At 40.0% G+C, this 23,563-nt stretch overlaps 1 protein-coding gene across 2 annotated transcripts in view; it reads right to left on the reverse strand.

Annotated features, from left to right (window-relative positions):
* The window catches only part of HIBADH (3-hydroxyisobutyrate dehydrogenase), a 134,002-nt gene that overhangs the window by 8,477 nt on the left and 101,962 nt on the right, over positions 1-23,563 (reverse strand). For both annotated transcript variants that reach the window (XM_002713730.5, XM_070059685.1), the window contains 2 exons: positions 5,014-5,147; positions 2,749-2,825 (listed from right to left, as the gene is read on the reverse strand). In XM_002713730.5, the coding sequence (XP_002713776.1) occupies positions 2,749-2,825; positions 5,014-5,147 (211 nt within the window). The remainder of the gene's footprint in view (positions 1-2,748; positions 2,826-5,013; positions 5,148-23,563) is intronic.

Raw genomic sequence — 23,563 nt, forward strand, 5'->3', positions numbered from 1 at the left:
AGCTCAATGCACAGTGGAGCAAAACTAACAGGGAAATTCACATTATCAATGTTGTTTCCATGTGATGCAGACAACAAAAACCCCTCTAATGCAAGAAGGGCAATTTCAAGGCCATAAAACTGAGCCTCTGAGTCCTCATGAGGAACCCAATTAGAAAGCAGAACAGTCTAATGGAAAAGACTCTCAAACGATATTACATACCAATATTTTTTACTGTTTACTTTTTTATAACATTTTAAATTTTCACTAACACACATAAAGATTCACTGTAAAAGAACAAAACATCAATAAGAACTTTAAACTGTAAGATTTTATTCTTCTATTTAAAGGGGAAAAAGGAAGGAAACAGTGTACTAGAAAAAACACTGACTTATGAGAATGAAATTAATCAGAAATGATCACTTCATAGGAATAGGTAACTCAATTTGTAAATGTTGACATTAATACTCTTAAAAAATTTCACTTCAGAGTGAACAGAATATAAATGCGGCTGAACCACTTTGATGGTATACCACTTTGTGGGAATTTACTACTTGGGAATTTATGCTTGCTGATGCCAATTTTCTCTTTCACCTTGCAAAGCTCAATAAATCGTGGCTGCTCTCTCTACTCTATTAGAGAACAATCCTGTCATTTTAAACCACCTCTGTAAACCATGGAGGAAAGACAATAGCAAAAGCCCTCATTTTTAGGGCCTTCAAACCATGCAGAATCTTTGTAAGATGAAGTGGTAAAATCCTAATGTTATGGAAATAAGCAATTTATTAATACAATCTGAAATACTAGAAAGTAGTAAATTATTTTAATAGATAAAACTAATGAGTTTCTGCCATATGTTCAGACTTTCAAGATATTTCATATATATTTATAATATATATATGTATATATATATATATCTCAATACTTAGGTAGTTTGGGGAAAATTTAACATTAAAAAGTTTCTGTTTCCAAATATTACTTTTATTATATGCAATCAAGGCCAAAAACTATTTGATGCCTCTATCTGAAATTTATCACTTTCATTTTTCCTTGAAAACAAACCCATTATAAGAGCCAACAGTTTTCATTTCATCATGTACATTTTATTCAGCCGATTTTCGCACTATTCTTTATTAGCTGGTGTTTTGAGCAGAACTTCCACAGCACCAACCCTAAACAAAACTTCACTTTAGAAGGGCAGATGATCATCCAATAAAGAGTTTTGACAGGAAAATTATTGACAGAGTGTCAGAACATACATCACGAGACCTAAAGAACTCCATGATCCAGGGATGCTCAGGCAAGGAGCAGAGTATAGAACACACAACAAAGACCAGGCTGGGACCTCATATAGTGTGCTATAACCTAGATTCACCCAGGCTTTCACTTTTTATGATGCCTTCATTGATATGCAGAAAAGTGAAAATAAAGTTAGACAGATGCACGTGCATACTAACCCAGTTGTCCATACCAATTAATTTCGTACATTTTCCTCTTCCATAAAATTACTCTAGAGAGTAGACATGAAAGCAAGTTGCTAGTAACCAGTTTTTCAATTCTAAGTGACCCGTAGTCTAAAACTGGCCACCATATCCTCTGAACAGTGAATACACATGACACTCTTAAGAGCTCCCTATACCTACAGTTTTATGGAGGCTTTGTACAGATATGCCTTACCATCTTATAGACATTCAATTTTAAAATGTAAATGGTACAGGATATTGATAAACCAATTAGCGCTGATGCAAAGCAAATTCCTCTTTTATCTCAATTACAACATGACAACTTAATAGGTCAAGATAGTTTAACATCTGAGACAAGGGCAATTCAATAAAACAACAGCATCTTGATATGGTAATTAAGAGGAAATGTGAATCCATTACCATGTTTTAAAAAATATCTCAAGCACTGCAGCTCTTTTTATTGCTTTTATCAAAAGCTGTGGTATGAAACACCACTTTGCCTCGTGACATACTGGTAAGCAGCCTTGGAGAATGTGAAAAAATATCTCAATGAAACATCCTGCTCATTAAGCATTTTATAAAGTAGGAAATGTATATTTATCATATTCATGAAATATAAGATATTCAAAAATTAATTAGGTGATTAATCATATATAGCATTCCTAACCCAAGAGATTAAAGGCTAAAATTAAGACATTAACCTTAGGCAAAGTATCATTTTAAGCAAAGTATCAATGACAGTTTAATAGAAAGATATATCCTAATGCAAAATAACTGAACCACAGGCAAGCTAAGACAAAAGTTAGGCATATGTACTGCAGCTTTATGAACGCTATCTAGTTTATTCCGAGAAAGAACTACTTGAGAACCCTTTTAGTGAAGAGTTTGGGGACTGTATTTAAAATAGATACATAAAACTATTCACATAGTAGTATAACCCTTGCATTCACTACACATTAACACTCTGTTTTATATAGATTTGTCTCAACACTGTCAAAGCATGTTTAAGTTTTATAGTGAAAGTGTTTCTTGCATTTCAACATAATAGGAGAAATGGAGCTCTCATATAAAAAAGATAATATAACTTCAAATGCTCAGTGCAATTGCATTTATGGCTATGACAGAGTATTCATGCTCTCTAGGGACCTATTGCTCATCCAATAAGCAAAGTCTATTAAAGTTCAATAATGAACTTTCACAATGTCCCTGGATCAATTCATTTGTACTCTCATTTTTTAACATTAGAAAATCAAGCAAGAAAGTCAATAAAAATTGTTAGTATATGAAAATGTACTACTTAACAAACCTGATTCCAAGATTCATAGCTTCAGCAGTGCCAATCATACTAATAGCTAACAGCATGTTGTTGCAGATCTTTGCAGCCTGAAAATAAATTAAGCACATAGTAAGTATCCTTATTTTCAATTTATAACTTACAGGAAGTCTTTCTTTGCCCCATTCTATTCTTTCCAAAAGAAATGACATTCAACTGTTGATTCTCTTGAGTGGACAATCATGCCTCCCACTGAGCCCAAGAGTGCTCTCTATCTCAAAGCATATTCGGGGTCTCTTCTACCAGGTAATAAACCCACAGTGGTGCCTGACCTCCTATTATGTGATCAGCATATTGAAAGTACTGATCGAAGCCGGCGCCGCGGCTCACTAGGCTAATCCTCCGCCTAGCGGCGCCGGCACACCGGGTTCTAGTCCCGGTCGGGGCGCCGGATTCTGTCCCGGTTGCCCCTCTTCCAGGCCAGCTCTCTGCTGTGGCCAGGGAGTGCAGTGGAGGATGGCCCAGGTGCTTGGGCCCTGCACCCCATGGGAGACCAGGAAAAGCACCTGGCTCCTGGCTCCTGCCATCGGATCAGCGCGGTGCGCCGGCCGCAGCGCGCCGGCCGCGGCGGCCATTGGAGGGTGAACCAACGGCAAAGGAAGACCTTTCTCTCTGTCTCTCTCTCTCACTGTCCACTCTGCCTGTCAAAAATAAAAAATAAAAAAAAATAAAAAAAAAAAAAAAGAAAGTACTGATCGGGGCTGGTGCTGTGCCATAGTGCATTAAGCATCTGCCTGTGGCACCGGCATCCCATATGGGTGCTGATTAGAGTCCCAACTGCACCACTTCCAATCCAGCTCCCTGCTGATAGCCTGGGAAAACAGTAGAAGATAGCCTAAGTCCTTGGGCCCCTGCACCCACATGGGAGACCTGGAAGAAGCTCCTAGCTCCTAGCTTCTGACTGGCTCAGCTCTGGCTCTTGTGGCCATTTAGGGAGTAAACCAGCAGATGGAAGACCTCACTATCTGTCTCTCCCTCTCTCTCTCCCTCTTCTGTAACTATGCCTTGCAAGTAAATAAATAAATCTTAAAAAATACTGATCTATGCGGCATGCCTGTTGTTTAAGGGGTGGGATTTACAATTTAATTGGGAAATAATGTAATTGGGAGGAATAAGCTACATGAAAAGGCAACAAAGAATGAAGTGGTAAGATGTAAGGCAGAGCCTGTAAGATAGAACAGCAGCAGGTTCAGAGAAACAAGATCACTGAAGACAGGAGTGGAACCTGGAACACATTTCAGAGGCCACAACAGGGTTTACATAGGCAAAAGCAGGAAAGGAGACCAGAGAAAAGGTACGTGTGTAGGAGGGATTAAATATTTAAGAGCATGGAATGTTCCTGGCAACAGTAAGAAAACTGACACATATGCAGATGTCTTAAGGAATGGTGAGATTTGATAGTTAAGACTGGGAGCTAGTTAAGAGCCATGAAAGATAGGGTGGGGTTAATATTTGACATGACAGGAACAGGTTTCAAAATTCAGAATAGGGAAGTATTAGGATCATGCAGTATCATTTTGGTTACAGTGTTGGGAAAGTGGTAGATTTGGCATCCAGAGACCTATTACGCCCCCTGAGCAGCAAACGTAGTGTGAGATTAAGAAAGAAAGACTGGATCAGGTAACGTGTGCAACGGACAAGATGGTCAACAGTGAAGCAAAAATCAATAGAGCTTGGAGATCAACTGGACAAGGATTGGGACAATAAATAAATCTAAGGTAATACCAAAGTCTTGAGTGAGATAAACTAGGATAAAAGCATTAAAAGGAATGAGTGTGTGTCGGGAAAGAGAGGGACAATTAGTTTCATTTCAGAGTTCAGTATTGTCAGTCATCTAATTTTCTAAATAAAAATTATTTGTTTTTCAAGAAAATTATTAAAATGCATAGTTTATTTCTCCTTGATTGTTCTACAAACAGAGTAAAAAGTATATGGAGGATAACAGCAACTCAGACCACATGAACACTTCAAATAGAAGCAGTTTTAAGGATGATTTTGGTAGTCACTGGGAAGACCCATCAAGATCCAGTGATGAAACTTTTGATATCTTTTTTAATAAGTAAATGTGCTCACAAGGAATGAGGCAACGCTAATTTACTCCAAATTAATTTTGGAAAATCTGAGCAAATAAAGAATCCACACATGAAACACAATAAAGAGTAAGAATGTAGCCTGGAAAGAGAAAGGCTCTTTAGCTATTGAGTCCTGGAGCCAAGGTCATTAATGTGGAAATGTTACCTGCCCAGTCCCAACAGCTCCACAGTACACCACATTTGAGCCCATGCACCCCAGCAATTCTTTGGCAGCAGCAAATTCATCTTCGACTCCTCCTACCATAAATGTGAGGTTCCCAGACCGAGCAGCTCCTACACCTGAATCATTTGGGGTTAGAGAGAAGAAAGACAATCAATTTTTAAAAACATTTAAGTAGACAGTGAAATTTGAAAAATCCCAAAACTAAATAAAAACATCTTGCCTTGCCTCCAAACTGTATTTATGCCAAGCATGTGTGAGATACTATAAACTTGATGGGAATATTTCAATAACCATGTTCCATGCAGGGGCATCACAAACCAAAAGGGACACACTGATTCGTCATACTCTCATTTGCAACCCATCTTAAGCATGTGGCATGGTCATGGCATCTTATGAGGGGTCTTCAAAAAGTTCATGGAAATTGCATATGCTTAAAAAAACTATATATGGATTTCAAAAAAATTCTGTACTCAAGTAAACATCTTTTAATTCCATTTTCCACAAATTTCTTGATGTAATTTTTGTACATTGAATTATCTGAAATGTGAATTTCATTATTCCTTTGCATCCTATTCAGTATTAGAAAATATTGAAAACAGTTTAGTTAGTCCCTGATCAGCACAGAAGCAGCCAGAGGGGTCCACTGTTCAAGTCTGGATTTGAGGTCTCCGGCTTATTCGCTGACAATCTGAATACTATCCACAGATGATATTAGAAAGAAAGAGCTCTGGCTCATTGTCCCATAAACAGACATTTTATATGGTGAGATCCTTTTTAAAAGGAACTAAAACTGCTTCATAATTAGACTGGTTACTCTCATACACATTGCATTTTCCAGTATTTTTTTCCTTTTTGTTATGCAATTTATGGGTAATTCATTCCTAGTGATATGAGCAGGAAGAAGAAATAAACTTCAACACTGTAATAGTTTAGTCCATGTACTATGTAAGTTAATCACAAAACAAAAAGGACACACAGATTTAGTAATAGTATTATTCTCAATGCATCTTAAGTATTTCAGCACACAATCCCAGCATGACATGAGGAGTCTTCAAAATGTACAGGGAAAATGCATATTATGAAAGAAACTACACAGGGATAAATGCTCCTAAGAGGCTTTTAACAAAGGTTTACTGCATACTCATTGATGGAAATGATTCAAGAAACAACTTCTAACTCAGCACAGAAAACATGGCCTAAACTTGTCCTAAAGGGGAGAAGGTTTCACTCATCTCAATTTTTATTAAGTATGAAATAAAACCATGAATATTATTGCTGATTTTTAGTATAGAGAGAAATCTTAATTCATAATTTTCTAGTTTAGTTTAAAAACAAGAAAGGATGAGTATGTGAGAGGGCTACATTAGTACAATTTTTGTCTTTACAACTTATTTTATATAGCACAGCTAGGATAAAGAAGGCATACTTATCTGTACTATTTACAACACCTGACCATGACAACAGACAGCTGCAAGTAATGGCTTATTTTTGAATTTCATTTATTCAATGAAATATAGTTTTAACACATTTTTTTAAAAACCTCAAGTGGAAAACTCCCTAATTTCATTCAAATTGTGAAGATTTTGCTTTTGCCAAATCAAGCAGCTTTCTATTTTAAGGTTTGTGCTATTTTTAACCAATTGTTCAAAGCACAAGGAAGTCCAAACTGAGTTACCAAACTGTCTTGGAAGAGTCGAGTGCCCACAGCTTACGAAACCTTGAGATGCTCTGAAAAACGGTGAATTCACATTATTTCCCAATGTCTTCAGACACAATGTGTAATAGATTACGTACAAAAACCCAACTGCAATAAACTCTTCAATTAGCTGGTACACGTCATTGGGACATTCTGACTGTCGTTCTGGTAGTTTCTAATTTACTTCACCAAGATGGTGAACCACTGACATTTTACAATTATTTTGCTCAATTTCTTTAGCAATTTTTATTCAAACCATATTATCCTTTCTCCCAATCCTGTTGCTCTGACCTAGAGAAATTAAGTAAACAATGTAAGTCAAAGCTTACAAACAAATCCAGCTTTATCCATCATAGGTCAATAGCTTTGTATCTAGATTACAGACTGCTAAATAGCTTCAGAGAGTCATTTATTAAAGGAAAATTAATGCTGACAATGGTTCTCAGCTGGTTAATCTTTTGACAGGTGCACTTTCTCACTTGTTCAAACACATATTTCAAAAAGAAGAAATAAGTTACTTAAGCAAGAGAAGACCCCAAAAGGAAGAATAATTTATCTTTTAATTCAGAGGCTTATGGAACTTCTACTCTTCCCTCCTGTCAAAGTGCTATGCTAATGATTACCGACTTTATCCCAACCAATATCCCAATGTAAAAGCTGACTAAACTGGGTAATTCTAAAGCTTTGGCATCCCTTGGGATAAAATTCTATCTTTTCATGGACATTTTGTTAACTGTACAACACTGTCGAGTCTAGTCCTATTGCAACCAGAATTAAATGGAAAGAATTAAAACCTAAGTTATCCAAATATATACATATATATAAAACCATTTTGAAATTAGGAAAGAACATCTAGAAAACTGGAACTCTAAAGCTCTGAAATATCCTATGCATTTCAGAGAGTTCTCTACAGATATTTATGTCTCTTAAAATACATTTATCTCAAGAATGTGCCATTTTAACTCATATCCATTTCTTACACTCTGGTAGCTGCTAGAAAACTAGGAGAAGTATTCATTTTACTTTATATTTTAGTAATTGTATATGCCCTGTGCTTAGTCATTTTACACCACTTATCACATCCTATTAAAATCTTTGTTTTCTTACCTAATTCTTCCATTAGAACATAAGCTCCCACAAGGTTAGCACTGAGGTCTCTCGTTTATGGGCAGCATTCGTGTTATCCATCACATTGCATGATACATTCAATAGATGGTTGTTGGTTAAATAAGTTTTATAAGCATGTTAAAAAGAGTGAAGGATCTTATTTTGTTTGGGGGAATGTGCCATTGGCTGCTGTGTGATTATAAACAAATTAACTTTTAAGTCTTATGGTACAGAGTGGGAAAAGCATTAATAAATTCTTCATAGAGTGGCTGTGAATATGTGAACACACACAGTAAAATTCAAATGCTATTTAAATGTAAGGGCCCAAGTTTGTGAAGTGGGCGATTGCCCATTTGGTTATCTAAGTCATTGTCTTCTCTAGAATAATTCTAGCCTCCATTGTGAAATATAAGCTGCTTAGCACTGAATCTAGGAACACTAAAAGCAGGATAGCCCAGGGTAAGTATTACAGTGCACCATAGCCAGTGATTATATCACTGTGAACACCCATTGCAAAATCTCTCAATGGCAGCACAGCATATGACAGACAAGAAATCTGTATTAGTTGTATTCATTTAACACAATTAACTGGGAAAGCCCTGGAGTGAAGGCTCAACCACATGTCTCTGCTCCTAAGAAGTTAGGCACTGTGAACCAGCCACTTATCTCCTTGTCTATCACTACCTACCTAGTCTGAGCCACTGCCACCTCTTGCCTGGATTACTACCACAGCCACCCACTTGCTCTCCCCTTTGCTTTTGCCTTTACAGTCTATTCTCTGTAGGGCAGACAAAAAGAGTCCTCTTAAAACATAAGTAAATGGAGCACATGTTTATTCTTCACTTTCAGTCCTTCAAAGGCTCCCCATCATTCCAGTCGAAGACCCAAAGTTCTATTCATGTGGCCCTGGGCTACCTCGCCCATCTCATTTGTACCATCTTCTCTATGCTGCACTGCTTTCCAGCCATCTTGACCTCCTTGTCACTCCTGAAACAGGTCAAGCACATCACCACTTCAATGTTTGGCACCTGCTATTCCTCTTCCCTGGAAGGTTCTTCCCTGACATTCATGATGTGGTTCCTTCACTCCATTTAGGTCTCTAAGAGGTTTCCCTGACATTAGGTTTAACCATCTATTACCATCTATTATGCTCACCACTATCTCCTTTTCCTGCTTTCACTGTATTCACAACATTTTATTACCACCTGTTTATTTTAACACCTCTGTTTGCTTACCACATGAACATTAGCTCCATAAGGGCAGTGACAACTGGATCATTCACCCATGCCCAATCAGTCAGGTACACAGAGATGCTCAGCAAACAGACTTTTGTGGAGGGGGATGAGGGACGGGGGGAGAGAGAGAGATGGAGGGATGGGGAGAGGGGGGAGAGAGAGAGAGAGAGAGGTATTGGAAGCTCAATCCTAAGTGCAACAGTGTTGGGAAATGGGGCCTGATGACAGGTGATTTGACCACAGGGGACCGTGCTGTTACTGGAGTGGGCTCCTTATAATAGGGCAAGTGTGGCCCCCTCCTGCCCTCTCTTTGCCTTCTGCAAGGAGATGACACAGCAAGCAGACCTTTGCCAGATGCCAGCCCCTCTGTCTTAAGATTTCCCAGGGCTGGCGCCATGGCTCACTAGGCTAGTCCGCCACCTGTGGCGCCGGCACCCGGGTTCTAGTTCTGCTCGGGGTGCTGGTTCTGTCCCGGTTGTTCCTCTTCCAGTCCAGCTCTCTGCTGTGGCCCAGGAGGGCAGTGGAGGATGGCCCAAGTGCTTGGGCCCTGCACCCACATGGGAGACCAGGAGGAAGCACCTGGCTCCTGGCTTCAGATCGGTGCAGTGCGCCGGTCGTAGCGGCCATTTGCAGGGTGAACCAAAGGAAGGAAGACCTTTCTCTCTGTCTCTCTCTCTCTCTCTCACTGTCTAACTCTGCCTGTCAAAAAAAAAAAAAAAAAAAAAAAAAAAAAAGACTTCCCAGCCACTAGGAACTGCAGGAAATAAAACTCAGGTATTCTGCTACAGCAGCACAAAACTAACACAGGAGGCACCTGGGAAGAAAATGTACACCTGCAGTTCTATGTAATAACTGCTATCTTAGAGATGTACCCCAGATGCCAAGGGTCAAAGACAAAGTAGTGACATCATTCTGGCAAGTCATAATGCCCTAAATCCCTCCATCCATGCAGTGAGGCAGTAAGACAAATTATCACTGAATTCCTTTCATGTTTTTGAAATTTCTTAAGTTGAGGTCTTCAAATTCACATACATCCACTTTCCCTTATTTTATTACATTAATACACAAAACAAGGTATGTTTTACTTTGTACAAATAATATGCAAAAAAATTCCAAATGAGAAAAGTGGCTTAGAAAATTAATCTTCTCATGTAACATTGATGAAATCTAACAAGCCTATATTCTTGTGGCTGCTTCTAATGCTTTATCTAACATTTGCTGCTGATGATGTCTCTAGTGTTTCTCTCCCTTGACCCTAAAATCAGAAAAATTGAACTTATTTAGAGGAACAAATGAAGAGCTAAACACTCCGACCATTTAAAACGAGTTGAAATGGTAGACACCCATCACTTCTCTTAGTAGTCTGTTTAGATTTCAATCAGCCTCATGGTGGAGAAACACTCTTGTATCTAATCCAAGTATCTAAGTCAATCTTCCTGTCTCTTTAAAAAATAAAAAAGGTTGTCATAGGAAACTTCCACTGGCTCAACTATCTTCTTCCCTTCCACTCCTATTTGTAGTTGACATCAAAATTTGACCACTGGAGATCCATACTTGGTCAGGGCGGTGGGGGGAGGGTCTCAACCCTGGAAACAAGGAAGTCCTTGCTCTCAGGAGTTGAGTTTGAAATCAAGGGTTTGGGGGTAGGGGAAAATGAATGGAGGTGAGGGGAGGGATGAGGAAAACACACAGGTAATAAAAGAATATGATGCACACTAAAGCATAACACAATCATGCAGAGGATCCCACTGGCAAGTGTCTATTCAGTACCTTTGGCCGCTGGCTAGACTTTGACACAGATGCAAAGTTTGCATGAGTAAACCTATATTTTGAATAAAAAGTCAAGACTGTTTGTAGTGTATTAAGAGAATATCTCAAATATGACTCTTCCAGAAAATCCAAAATGTAAGGTTATAGAAGATATAAAACATAGCTTTCACCCTCAAAAGTTCTAGAATACAATCAAGGAAAACAGAGGCATACCCAGAAGTAAATGCTAAAAGGGAGCAGTAGATACCAAGTGTCAGGCAAATGAGGGCTATCTGCAACTCCCATCATGGAAAGAATAATGAATTCTTCTTCTTCTTCTTCTTCTTCTTTTTTTTTTTTTTTTTTTTTTTTTTTTTGACAGGCAGAGTGGACAGTGAGAGAGAGAGACAGAGAGAAAGGTCTTCCTTTGCCGTTGGTTCACCCTCCAATGGCCGCCGCAGCCGGCGCGCTGTGGCCGGCGCACCGCGCTGATCCGATGGCAGGAGCCAGGAGCTAGGTGCTTTTCCTGGTCTCCCATGGGGTGCAGGGCCCAAACACCTGGGCCATCCTCCACTGCACTCCCTGGCCACAGCAGAGGGCTGGCCTGGAAGAGGGGCAACCGGGACAGAATCCGGCGCCCCGACCGGGACTAGAACCTGGTGTGCCGGCGCCGCTAGGCGGAGGATTAGCCTAGTGAGCCGCGGCGCCGGCCAGAATAATGAATTCTTAGAGAAAGGGTGAAAAGGAAACAAGACCTTGTTCTCAGAGTAACAGCTTTGCTGGCAACTGCGTAGGCTTGAGAAACCTTTGAGAACACGGGCATTCTGAATCCATCTGCAAATCTGGTTCAGAACAGTTTAAACAAACCTAAACTGAGCAATTAACTTTTATTTTATTTTACCTTTTTTTTTTTTTTTTTTTTTTTTTGGAAAGACAGAGTGACAGAGACAGACAGATCAATTTTCCATCCACTGGTTCACTCCCTAATGCCTACAGTGGCTGGAGCTGAGCCGAGCCAAGCCAAAGTCAGGAGCCAGGAACTCCATTCTGGTGTCCCACATGGGTGGCAGGGACCCAAGTACTTAGACCATCATCTGCTGCATCCCAGGATGCATTACCAGAAAGCTGGACTGGAAGTGGAAGAGCAGGTCTCCCCCAACCCGCCCGCCCCGCCCCCAAGCCCCTGTCCCCATATGTTTTACATATGAACACCGAGTTCTGCCTGATAACCTAAATATACTTAATACCTACCTCTCTTCATAACAGATTTGAATTTATCAGAACAAAACAAATAGAAAACAGAAAATCATGAATAAAGAGGAGTAATTTTGAGAGACCTATTATACAATATGATGACTATGATAAATTATATTCTTGAAATTTTCTGATTGTTTTCAAAAGAAACAAATTGAGGTAATGCACATATTAACTAGCTTGATTTAGTCAATCCACATTATACATGTATTTCAAAATAACATGCTATATATGGTAAGTATATACAATTTTGTCAATTAAAAAATAAATTCAGGAGTTGGAATTATGACGCAATGAGTTAAGCAGCTGCCTGTCACTGGCATTATATTTCAGTTCCAATTCAAGTCCCAGTGGCTCCAATTCTGATCCAGCTCCCTGCTAATGCACCTGAGAAAACAACTGAAGATGGTCCAAGAGCTTAGAGCCCTGCCACCCATGTGGGAAACCTGGATGAAGTTCTAGGCTCCTGCCTTCTGCCTGGCCCAGCCCTGGCAGGTGGAAGATTTCTTTCTCTCTCTCTCTCAATCTCTCTCTCTAGCTCTACCTTTCAAATTTAAAAAAATGAATAAATCCTTATACAAAAGTAAATAAATTTTAAAAATTAAAAAAAATCAGAATTAAGAACAAATACAAAAAATGAAACTATAAGACCTCATAATGAATTTTAAACAGATCTGTACATCTTAGAAGTCAAGGCAACTACTGTTTGGGAAAGGAGCAAAGCAAACTCAAGAAAACAATTCTTTTCTTGAAATCAACAGCATATTTCAGAAAATGTTCATTTGGAATTTTATGTAAGACAGTAAGTGAAGTAACGGACAACATTCTTCACAATTTTACATAAAGGAGTGATTTTTTTTTCAAGGTAAACTGTTAGTAAAACTTAGTTTTCACTCTTTTCCCTGGCTAATCGCAGCCTTGTACCTGTAATAAAGGTAAAAATTCACGTAAGTCACCTTGTTCTAGTATCTCTGTTTGTCTCACAATGTTTAGGCAATTTTTGCTTGATTTGAGAACCAAAATGGGGTGGGTAGGAGCCACTTGGGACACCTGCATCCTACATCAGATCTCTGGCTCTACATCTACTTTCAGCTTCCTGCTAATGTGTAGGAGCACAGCAAGTGATGGTTGAAGGACTTGGGTCACTGACATTCATGCAGGAGACCCAGACTAACTGCCTAGCTCCCAGCTTCAGCCTGACTCAGGCCTGGAGGTGGCAGGCACTCGGGGGAGTGAACCAGTGGATGAGAGCATCCACACGTGCTCTCTCTGCCTTTCAAAATAAATAAGTACACAAATTTTAAAAAGAACCAAAATAGGTTTATGCCTCAAATTATACATTAATATGAATAAAACTAGCTGTTAAAAGACATTACTTGCTATTAGTCAGCATTTCTTACATAATCTTATACTTCTGCTTTTTACATTAAAAATTATCTCTCCAAAGTAGTCCTATGCTTATGTTTCAGGAAAAGGGAAAACTGTAAAACTCACTGTATTTTCCTGTTTGTCTTGAGATGCATAAAGTGGTGAATTCTCATCTCTCTCCTTAAGGGTCTTCTGATATTTTAGTCTTTATTTTTCTAGTCAGTGAACCCCAATCACTTCTCTGGTTTCCTTGTCTAACTTCTGCAACAGAAGCTGCCAACACTACGTATGCTAAGAACTATCAGCAGTGGCTAAGATATACAACAATTTTTCATGCATCCATGTCTTTCCTGGGTTGTTCCTTCATATGATGTTCCCTTCCCTGCCTTCTTCACCTGGCTAACTCTTATCTTTTAAGACTCAACTTATAATAAAGACTTCCTTGGCTAAGCAAAACTGAGGAAATGCATCACTCCTAGACTGGCCTTATAAGAAGCCCTTAAAGAAGTCCTACACCTCGAAGCAACGGGACAATAACTATCTTCAGGAAAACCCACAAAAGTACTAAAATCACTGGAAGAGTAGAAACACAATACAGAAAGTCACCAGATCACAAAGATTAACAATAAAAGAGGAAGAAGTAACAATGGATAAACCAAACAGCCAGAATACAATGAACAAAATGAGAAGTAGATTGTTACCTATTAATAATTACCCTGGGCCGGCGCCGCGGCTCACTAGGCTAATCCTCCGCCTAGCGGCGCCGGCACACCGGGTAGTCCCAGTCGGGGCGCCGGATTCTGTCCCGGTTGCCCCTCTTCCAGGCCAGCCCTCTGCTGTGGCCAGGGAGTGCAGTGGAGGATGGCCCAGGTGTTTGGGCCCTGCACCCCATGGGAGACCAGGAAAAGCACCTAGCTCCTGGCTCCTGCCATCGGATCAGCGCGGTGCGCTGGCCGCAGCGCGCCGGCCGCGGCGGCCATTGGAGGGTGAGCCAACGGCAAAGGAAGACCTTTCTCTCTGTCTCTCTCTCTCACTGTCCGCTCTGCCTGTCAAAAATAAATAAATAAATAAATAATTACCCTGAATGTAAATGGATTAAATTCCCCAGTAAAAGGATACAGACTGGCTGATTGCATTAAAAAAAAAAAAAAAAGATCCAACTATATGCTGCCTACAGGAAACTTGCTTCAGAAAGACACACACAGACCGAAATTATAGGGATGAGAGTAGATACTCCCATAAATGGAAACCAAAAGTGAATGGAAATTGCTATACTCATACCAAATTAAACAGAGTTTAAGTAAAAAACCGTTAAAAGACAAAAAAGTCATTAATGTTGAAGGGATCAATTCAGAATGAGGATATAACAACTGTAAATATATACATACCCAAAATTGGACCACCCATGTATGTGAAGCACATGCTGTTAGGTCAAAGGGAGATATAGACTCCACAACAGTAGTTGGGGACTCCAGGCTGCCACTTATCAATGGACAGGTCATCCAGACAGAAAACCCACAATGAAACACTGCAGTTAAACTATGCTACAGAAAAAACTGACTTAATATTTAGGGAATGTTTTGTCCAACAGCTGCAGAGTACACATTCTTCTCATCAGCACATGGAACATTCTCCAGAGCAGACAATACATTAGTGCAGCCTTTGTGGAAATCAGTGTGGAGTTTCCTCAAAAAACCTAGAAATAGAACTACTGTACAACCCAGGAATCTGCTATGGTTATATATACAAAGGAAAGGAAATTAGTATTTCAAAGAGATACCTGTACTTTCATGTTTACTGCAGTACAATTCACATTAGCCATGATATGGAAATCAATCTAGGTGTTCCACTGGTGGATGAATGAATAAAGAAAATGCAGGGGCATGTATATATAATGGAATAATATTCAGCCATAAAAAAAAAGAATGAAATTCTGTCATTTGCAGCAATACAGATGAGCCTGGAGGACATTAGGTTAAATGAAGTAAGCCAAGCACCGAAAGACAACTGCTGCTTGTTCTCACTGACATTAAAAAGAGCTACAAAAGCTGATCTCTTAGAACTAGAGAGTACAATAGTGATTACTAGAGACTTCAAAGGGCAGGAGGGAGGAGGGAATGGAGAGAGGCTGGTTAATGGATATAGGAAGTACAATTGGATAGGAGGAATAACTTGTAATATTCCATAGCACAGTATAAGAACTGGTTGAAAACAATTAATTATGCATCACAAAATAGCTAATAGAGAGGATTCTGAATATTCTCAACACAAATGATAAATGTTTGAGGTGCTGGATATGCTAATTACTCTGATCTGAGCATCACACACTGTATACATGTATTGAAATATTACATTCTATCCCATAAATATGTATATTTTGTGTCAATTAAGAATACAAACATTTTTTAAAAGACTCAACTCCTGTCAACTCTGAAAAGCATGACCCTGTGCCCATTTTTACAGCTTCTGGTGATATCTCTAGTAAAGCGCTTACACTTCTCTAACCCATGATTCTTCTGTGTGCCTTGTTAAGATCCTCATGGGCATGAACTATTTGAATCTTAGCACCCAACACAGGTCTGAGTCTCATAAATGTTAATTTTCTCCTTAAAAAGTAGGTAGAAAAGAAATAAATGATTAATAAAATGACCAAGAGGACTAATTAAGATTTAATGTTTTCTAGTTTATAAAAAAAAGCTCAGATTTTTAATAGTGCATTCTTGAAAATTGCTCAGAGTTGATTTGTGTTCTCAAAAAAAAAGATAATAAGTACATGAGGTCATCCATATGTTAATTAGCTTGATTTAGCCATCCCACTTTGAACATGTATTCCAAAAGAGCATATTATAGAAGTATGAGCATTTATAACAATATAAATATATACCAATTTTATTTGTCAATTATTTTTAAAGGCTCTGCTTTGGAGTAGCATGACTTTCTGCATGTGGTAATATCATTTTCACTTACTGCCACCCAGACACAAATACCCACGTATGGAGACATTACAAAGAGTTAAAAAATGAAAAACATGTGCTTTGAATTAAGAGACCTGGGCTGAAATCACAATTCAAGGTCACACCACTTGGACGAGTTATAACATCTGTCAATTTTGGCCTCTCCTCTGAAAATGGTGATAACACCACTTGCCACACTTATTGTGAAGCTTGAATGAAAGAGTACACTGAAAAGGCACTTAATGCAGTTATGCAAATATTATTTAAAAATTTAAATACAAGAAGTAAATCTACTCAGCTTGAATATATCAAACTCTTTGTCCTAGCAATAGCAAAGGACTAAAATTTGGAATTTAGCCTACTGAAAAGCTGAATCAAAGAATTATAATAAACTGTGATGCAAGTGCTGATAACTCAGAATAATCACTCAGGAATCATGGATAAGGAGATCATTGTCAGTTCCATGACTATTAGGAAAAGGTCTTCAAATCCAAGAGTAAAAAGATGGGAAGAGAAAATGTACAATTAAATTATATTTATCTTTAATACTGTAAAAACCTTGCTGCCAAAGTACTCCCATTGATATACAGCAAAACATAGTAAATCACTTAATTTACTCAAAAGAACTTAAATGTTTTAACCAGGCTGCCATCAAAAGAGATCAAGAAGAGGGCCAATGGGACTTGGGCTGCAATGTGAGCCGTCTTTAAAATGCAATTGTTCTAATCATTTTCTACAGATGCAGCCTCACAAGGGGCTGCTGTCACAGGGACCATTTACGACTTGTTATGGTGTCTCTATTGTTTACCAGCCACATTCGCTGAAAAAGGCGACAGCTGGGACAGAAAGCTGCTACTCAACGAACAATATAATCCCGTGAAAGTAATCAACAAATTTAAGGGTGTTAATTAACTTTACACTTTATCATGTTCAATTAGTTGTCCTTTCTAGAAAAGATTGCCGTGCACAATCAGTTTAGAGCGTGCCATGTTTGATTTGTAAGTGATCACTGTTTCTGTTTCAGAGTCCATGTCAGATGCTCTCTTGGGTTCTGGTGACACAGATGAATGGCTCTGCACATGTTAGGGGCGATCTGGTTTAACATAAGCCAGCATAACATAACCCCTTGTTAACACTATTCCTGGCATTATCCGAGCTGGAAACACAAAAGCAAAAGCACAGCACACTATGCTGGAGTCAGATAAACAAAGTTTAGTTGGCTTTCCTTGAAATAAACATAGACACAAATACATGGAGAAATCAGCAATTTTTCATCATTATTTTTCAAAGTAAGACTTGTCTTTCAGGGGCATGTTTGGGATCATTTCCTCCCAGCAAGATCTCAAAGCCCTGCTGCATTATGCACAAAGCACCACTGCATCCTCAGACTCCACATAATGCAGAGTCTTTTCCATGGCAGTTGAATAAATGCTAGGGATGTGTTGTTAAGTACTGGCTTGTATTAGATTCCAGAATACTACCTTTTAAGTACTAGCTTGTATTAGATTACAGGATGTAGCTTTTTAAGTCTAGAAACTATAGGTTGTAAGTGTGGGAAATCTGCAGGGAAGTACATTAATCTATGAATGCAATTTGCCTTCTCTTACCTTGAATGCACCTGTTCCTACTTGCTAATAGGACAAGAAAAATCTCATGATGGAGCGACACTGCATTCAGTATTGCATTTTAATGAAACTCACTGCAGTTCCTCTGAATTGATATAGAATTTTGTATCGAAACACTTCCTAAGCCACTGACGAGGTAAACAAAATCCAAAATCAAAGTTTGGCAGGAGGTGTCTATCCAAAACAACAAAAGCAAGTGACAAGCCACCTACACAGGATTTTGAAGCATCTTCATAAAGGCTCTACCTTGCTCTTACAGGCAGTTTCCTACAAGAATATACAAATTAGATGCATATAAATAAAACACGGGTGGTTAGCTGGTTATAACATATACAAGGACAAAACTGAACTTTGAAATAGAAAAGTTGTTAACTCTGAAAGCTAATAATGTCCTAAGTTAAATATTAAAGAAGGAAATTATAGGCTATATCTAAAACAGCTGAAACCACAATACACCGCAGCAGAAAACATTTGTTTTCTGCAGAAGATCTGCAGGGAGAAGAGAAGCGGTCGATAGATCCTTAAATTGGAAGCAATAGCTGTTCTTCTACCCCAAGTTGGCAGCTGCTACATTTGCAGACCTGGTTCATTATTTACCCATAATGACCATCAAGCTGCAGTCAAAGTCAGATCACAACAACTGTCAGCAGCTCTTTTAATTAGCCTTGTTTGAATTCAGATAAATATCACAATAGAGCTGCTTATGCTGAAAGAGCAACAGAATGTTCCGCATGGAGAGGGGCTGGCTCAAGCAGGACCAGTGCATCAGACACAAACGCAGAGTGCAATTTTTAAAGGATGGAGTAAATCAAAGAATGGCATGGTTTGCTTTCATTTTGAAAATCACTTTAAAAAGCAGTTCCCTGGCATTCTCCTACAGCAAGAAGGTACAGAGTGCTAGGCTGCACTGAAACTCAAGGCTCCTGAAAGTGAAATCTCTGGAGCCCAGGAAAGCTAATGCCTTCGGAGAACGTGATTCTTAAATCTCCATCTTGTAAATAAATGCTATCTTTTTGCTTTCTCAATCATTTTTAAAAGCCAAATAAGAAATCTTTCATTAGATAGCTTCTTACTTTAAGGTCCTCCTATTTTACTTTCTTTAGGAGTTGCCTACTTAGAAACATTTTCAGTAACAGGAGTTGGATAGTCTTCTAAACATTCATACACATTATTTTCATTCAGCATTATCACAAAGTAAAACAAGGCCAATAATAAAATTCTGAATAACACAAATCTTGCCATATTCCATACCCCTCCCCCACTTGCTTGAGAAGGAGGTATACACAATCGTCAGCTGTCCTGGACTTTACGGAGAACTGACTGCACACGAGCTCTGCAGACACTTCTAGGGCAGTAAAGAGAGGCGATGCTGGACAGGGTAGACAACAAGCAGGAATAAGCAGAAGGCCAGACGGCAGCCAGAGGACGAAACTGGGGACAGCAAGAAATGCAAGACTTTAGAGGAGGCTGTGTTTAATAATTAATTAAAAAGCTACCCATGGTTAACCAGGAATTCACACTTGGCATCTCCTGAGACTCTGAACTCTCACAGTGTGGGGTGGGAGGCACAGCTGAAGAGGTAACGGGCTTCCACCTGAGTTGGACCTGCTCCCCTTCGCCCTTCTTGCTAGCTTCTTAGCCACTGCGTCTTCCTGCAGCCATTTCCAAGGGTGTGAACACAACGTTAAGAGAGGGTAACTAAGCAGCTCAGTGTGAGGATAAAGGATCCATCACTGTTTACACAAGGTGTGGATGACACTCGACTGCTTCCCCATTGAGTAGGAAAACACTCTTACGAAAAGTAATTATTTGTCAGGGCCAGCGCTGTGGCTCACTTGGTTAATCCTCCGCCTGCGGCGCTGGCATCCCATATGAGCGCCGGGTTCTAGTCCCGCTTGCTCCTCTTCCAGTTCAGCTCTCTGCTGTGGCCCGGGAGTGCAGTGGAGGATGGCCCAAGTGCTTGGGCGCCTGCACCTGCATGGGAGACCAGGAGGAAGCACCTGGCTCCTGGCTTCGGATCGGCGTAGTTCCAGCCGTGGCAGCCATTTGGGGGGTGAACCAACGGAAGGAGGACCTTTCTCTCTGTGTCTCTCTCTCACTGTCTGTCAAATAAATAAATAAAATTATTTTTTGTCAACTTCAAACACTACAACCTTGGAACAAAACTTTTATAGAGGGCCGGCGCCGTGGCTCAATAGGCTAATCCTCCACCTTGCGGCGCCGGCACACCGGGTTCTAGTCCCGGTCGGGGCGCCGGATTCTGTCCCGGTTGCCCCTCTTCCAGGCCAGCTCTCTGCTATGGCCAGGGAGTGCAGTGGAGGATGGCCCAGGTGCTTGGGCCCTGCACCCCATGGGAGACCAGGAAAAGCACCTGGATCCTGGCTCCTGCCATCGGATCAGCGCGGTGCGCCGGCTGCAGCGGCGGCCATTGGAGGGTGAACCAACGGCAAAAGGAAGACCTTTCTCTCTGTCTCTCTCTCTCACTGTCCACTCTGCCTGTCAAAAAAAAAAAAAAAAAAACTTTTATAGAATGCTGTGAGACCATATACAATAAAGACAACTATTTGCTGGATGCAGATGTGCGAACTTTTGATCTGGTTCTGTGGAGAATTCATCATAGCTGAAGAGTATATTTCTTGCTCAACTGTTATCCAAAAGTAAAGAGCAAGCTATATACAGATCAATGTATCACAGAGAATGGCCTTCTCCTTCTTCACCCCTTAAGAAACCTACCTCTTTACTGAGTGCACAGCCGATAGCTACAATCTGTCTAGCACACTGAGTACAAAGACAGTAGTCAATTTAACCAACCCAAGTCTGGAATCACAATTTCAACTTCCTACTGGCTAACTCTTACTATTGGCTTCCAGTAACGCAACAAATCCCACACAGTGAAGCAGTTGTTGTTTTCTTTTCCCTGGCAAAGAGACCCCAAAACTGATTCTTCTTCTTGCATGACCACTCTTGGTTAAGACATTACTGCTACTCGTGTACAGCAGGGTCCCAACATCAGTTCCTCAGAACACTAGTTCTACATAACGTTGATGGGTGTTTCCAGTGAGGCGAATTTACAGCTGTGTTTTGGTTCTGGCCAATAAGGTTTCACAGTCTCCTCTTCAGGTAGCAAATCCTGTCCTTCTGGCCAAAGGCTGGACAGTAAGCACACCCACTGTTGTAGCAACAACTGCAGGGCAAATCTAACAGAACTAACAGAGTTCTGCCCTGATCCAACATGCCAAGGTTGCTGAGAGTTCAATTCAAGAGTGTCTGAGGCAAAAGCTAACAAGGCTGACAAGCAAAGCATGGCACAGATAATAAGGACAGAAACCGGAGAGCAGCACCACGTCCGCAATTCGAGTCACTGAACCCCTGGTTCTTTTCAATGTGACAGCCAACCCAGTAATTTCCTAGCTTATAAACCACTGCACACACAAAAAATGTTTCCCACATGATTAAGGTTTTATGACCAAATATATATTGGGTTAAACAAACAAGAATCTAGCCACTTATTTTTAATTACAAAGACATATCCTGAATATTTCCAAGGGAAAACAGAGAATGTACCATTTCTCTCATTTTTTCACTATTTTTTTTTTCAAGGCATCTCTTCAGAATTGGTTTTCACAGGGACCATGCTTCAGGAAAAGTTACTGTAGTCATGTGACATGTTCCTCACCTTTCTATATCCAGCTACTAATTTCTATTGATTCTGCTGTGAAATTTCACTTTTAGTTAATATTTTCTCTATGGATCATTTGCTCTTATATTTAACCTTTTGGTATTGCTGTTTTTGTTTTGCTTTGTTTTTTTTTGTTTTTTTGTTGTTGTTGTTGTTGTTTGGTTTTTTTTTTTTTTTGACAGGCAGAGTGGACAGTGAGAGAGAGAGACAGAGAGAAGGTCTTCCTTTGCCGTTGGTTCACCCTCCAATGGCCACCGCGCTGATCCAATGGCAGGAGCCAGGAGCCAGGTGCTTTTCCTGGTCTCCCATGGGGTGCAGGGCCCAAGCACTTGGGCCATCCTCCACTGCACTCCCTGGCCACAGCAGAGAGCTGGCCTGGAAGAGGGGCAACCGGGACAGAATCCGGTGCCCCGACCGGGACTAGAACCCGGTGTGCCGGCGCCACTAGGCGGAAGATTAGCCTAGTGAGCCGCGGCGCCGGCCTGTTTTGCTTTGTTTTAAAGATGTATGAGTATGTCTCTCTTGAGGAGTAGATAGCTGTATTTTTTAAAATGTAATATGAGACCAGCATTGTGGCACAGTGGGTTAAGTTGCTGCTTGCCACACTGATATCCCATACTGGAAAACTGGTTCAAGTCCTGGCTGCTCCACTTCAGATCCAGCTCCCAGCTAATGTGCCTAGGAAAGCAGCAAAAAATGGCCCAAGTATTTGGACTCTTGCTACCCATGTGGGAGACCTGCACAGAGTTCCAGGTTTCTGACTTCACCTGGCCCAGCCCCAGCCAGCCATTGCAGCCATTTGGCAGTGAAGCGGTGGACAGAATATCTCTGTCTCTCCTCTTCTATCACTCTGCCTTTCAAATAATATAAATTTTAAAAAAAGCAATCTGATGAAAAATGAGTATGTTTATATTTATTGTGACTAGACTTATATTATTTTGCATTTACCCTTCACTTTGATTTTTCTTTCAATTTTTTTTTCTCCTCTTCTGCCTAAAAGTGTTTTAAGTTCATTTATACTGCCCCCCACCCCATGGAGCTGTGGAAGCTAGAATTACTCTGAATTACTCTTCTATTATTTTACTGGCAATCCTAACTTTTAAACATAAGTAACTACAAAGGTTTTTAATACTGTCTTAAGTTTTTCAGTTATCTCTGTTCTTTCAAACATGGCATAGACCTTAGTCTGTTTTAGGCCAAGGGATTACCATTCACCTCCCCTGTATAACAAATAGTATTATTGTCCACTGTTTTTGTAGTACTTTATTTTTATAAACACACGTGAGTTTAAGTAGTCAATAATTGATTTGATTTTAAATTCATTTTGTTCCCACGATTATTTCTAGCATTCTTTCTCTCCAGATACATTCTTTTTCCTGCTGAAGATTGTTTTGCTGCCTTTTTTTCCTTTATATGTGTATAGAATTGTGGTTTTTAGGCTCATTTTGAATGGGAGCTTTCTGTTCAACCCCATCCTTAACCTCCCACCCTGGTTCATCTCCATGCACCCCTCCCTGTATGTAATTTTATGGTCATCCCTTGGGCTTCCCAAGGCCCCAGTTTAGGACCAGTTCTTACATGGGTGGGTTGGAGCTCCTGCTCTGTGGGGGGAGAGAGTACTGGGATACTGCAGATCCAGTCATGGAACCAAAAGGTGGCTTGGTTCAGTGCCTAGTCTTACCCGCGTGACTGTCATATCAAGCACATGATTCAAAGCTTGCTAACAATTGCAGCCCAAGGCAATGCTCAGCAGCAGATTCTGGCTTCCTGTCTTCAGTCTACGAGGCTGGGCCCAGTCCCTCATTGCTTATGTAGAGTATTCTTATTTTCTTTTACTCAGGAACAGAACTCCAAGGCAGTACTAA

Source organism: Oryctolagus cuniculus, chromosome 16 (assembly GCF_964237555.1).
Source record: "Oryctolagus cuniculus chromosome 16, mOryCun1.1, whole genome shotgun sequence".
Taxonomy (NCBI): domain Eukaryota; kingdom Metazoa; phylum Chordata; class Mammalia; order Lagomorpha; family Leporidae; genus Oryctolagus; species Oryctolagus cuniculus.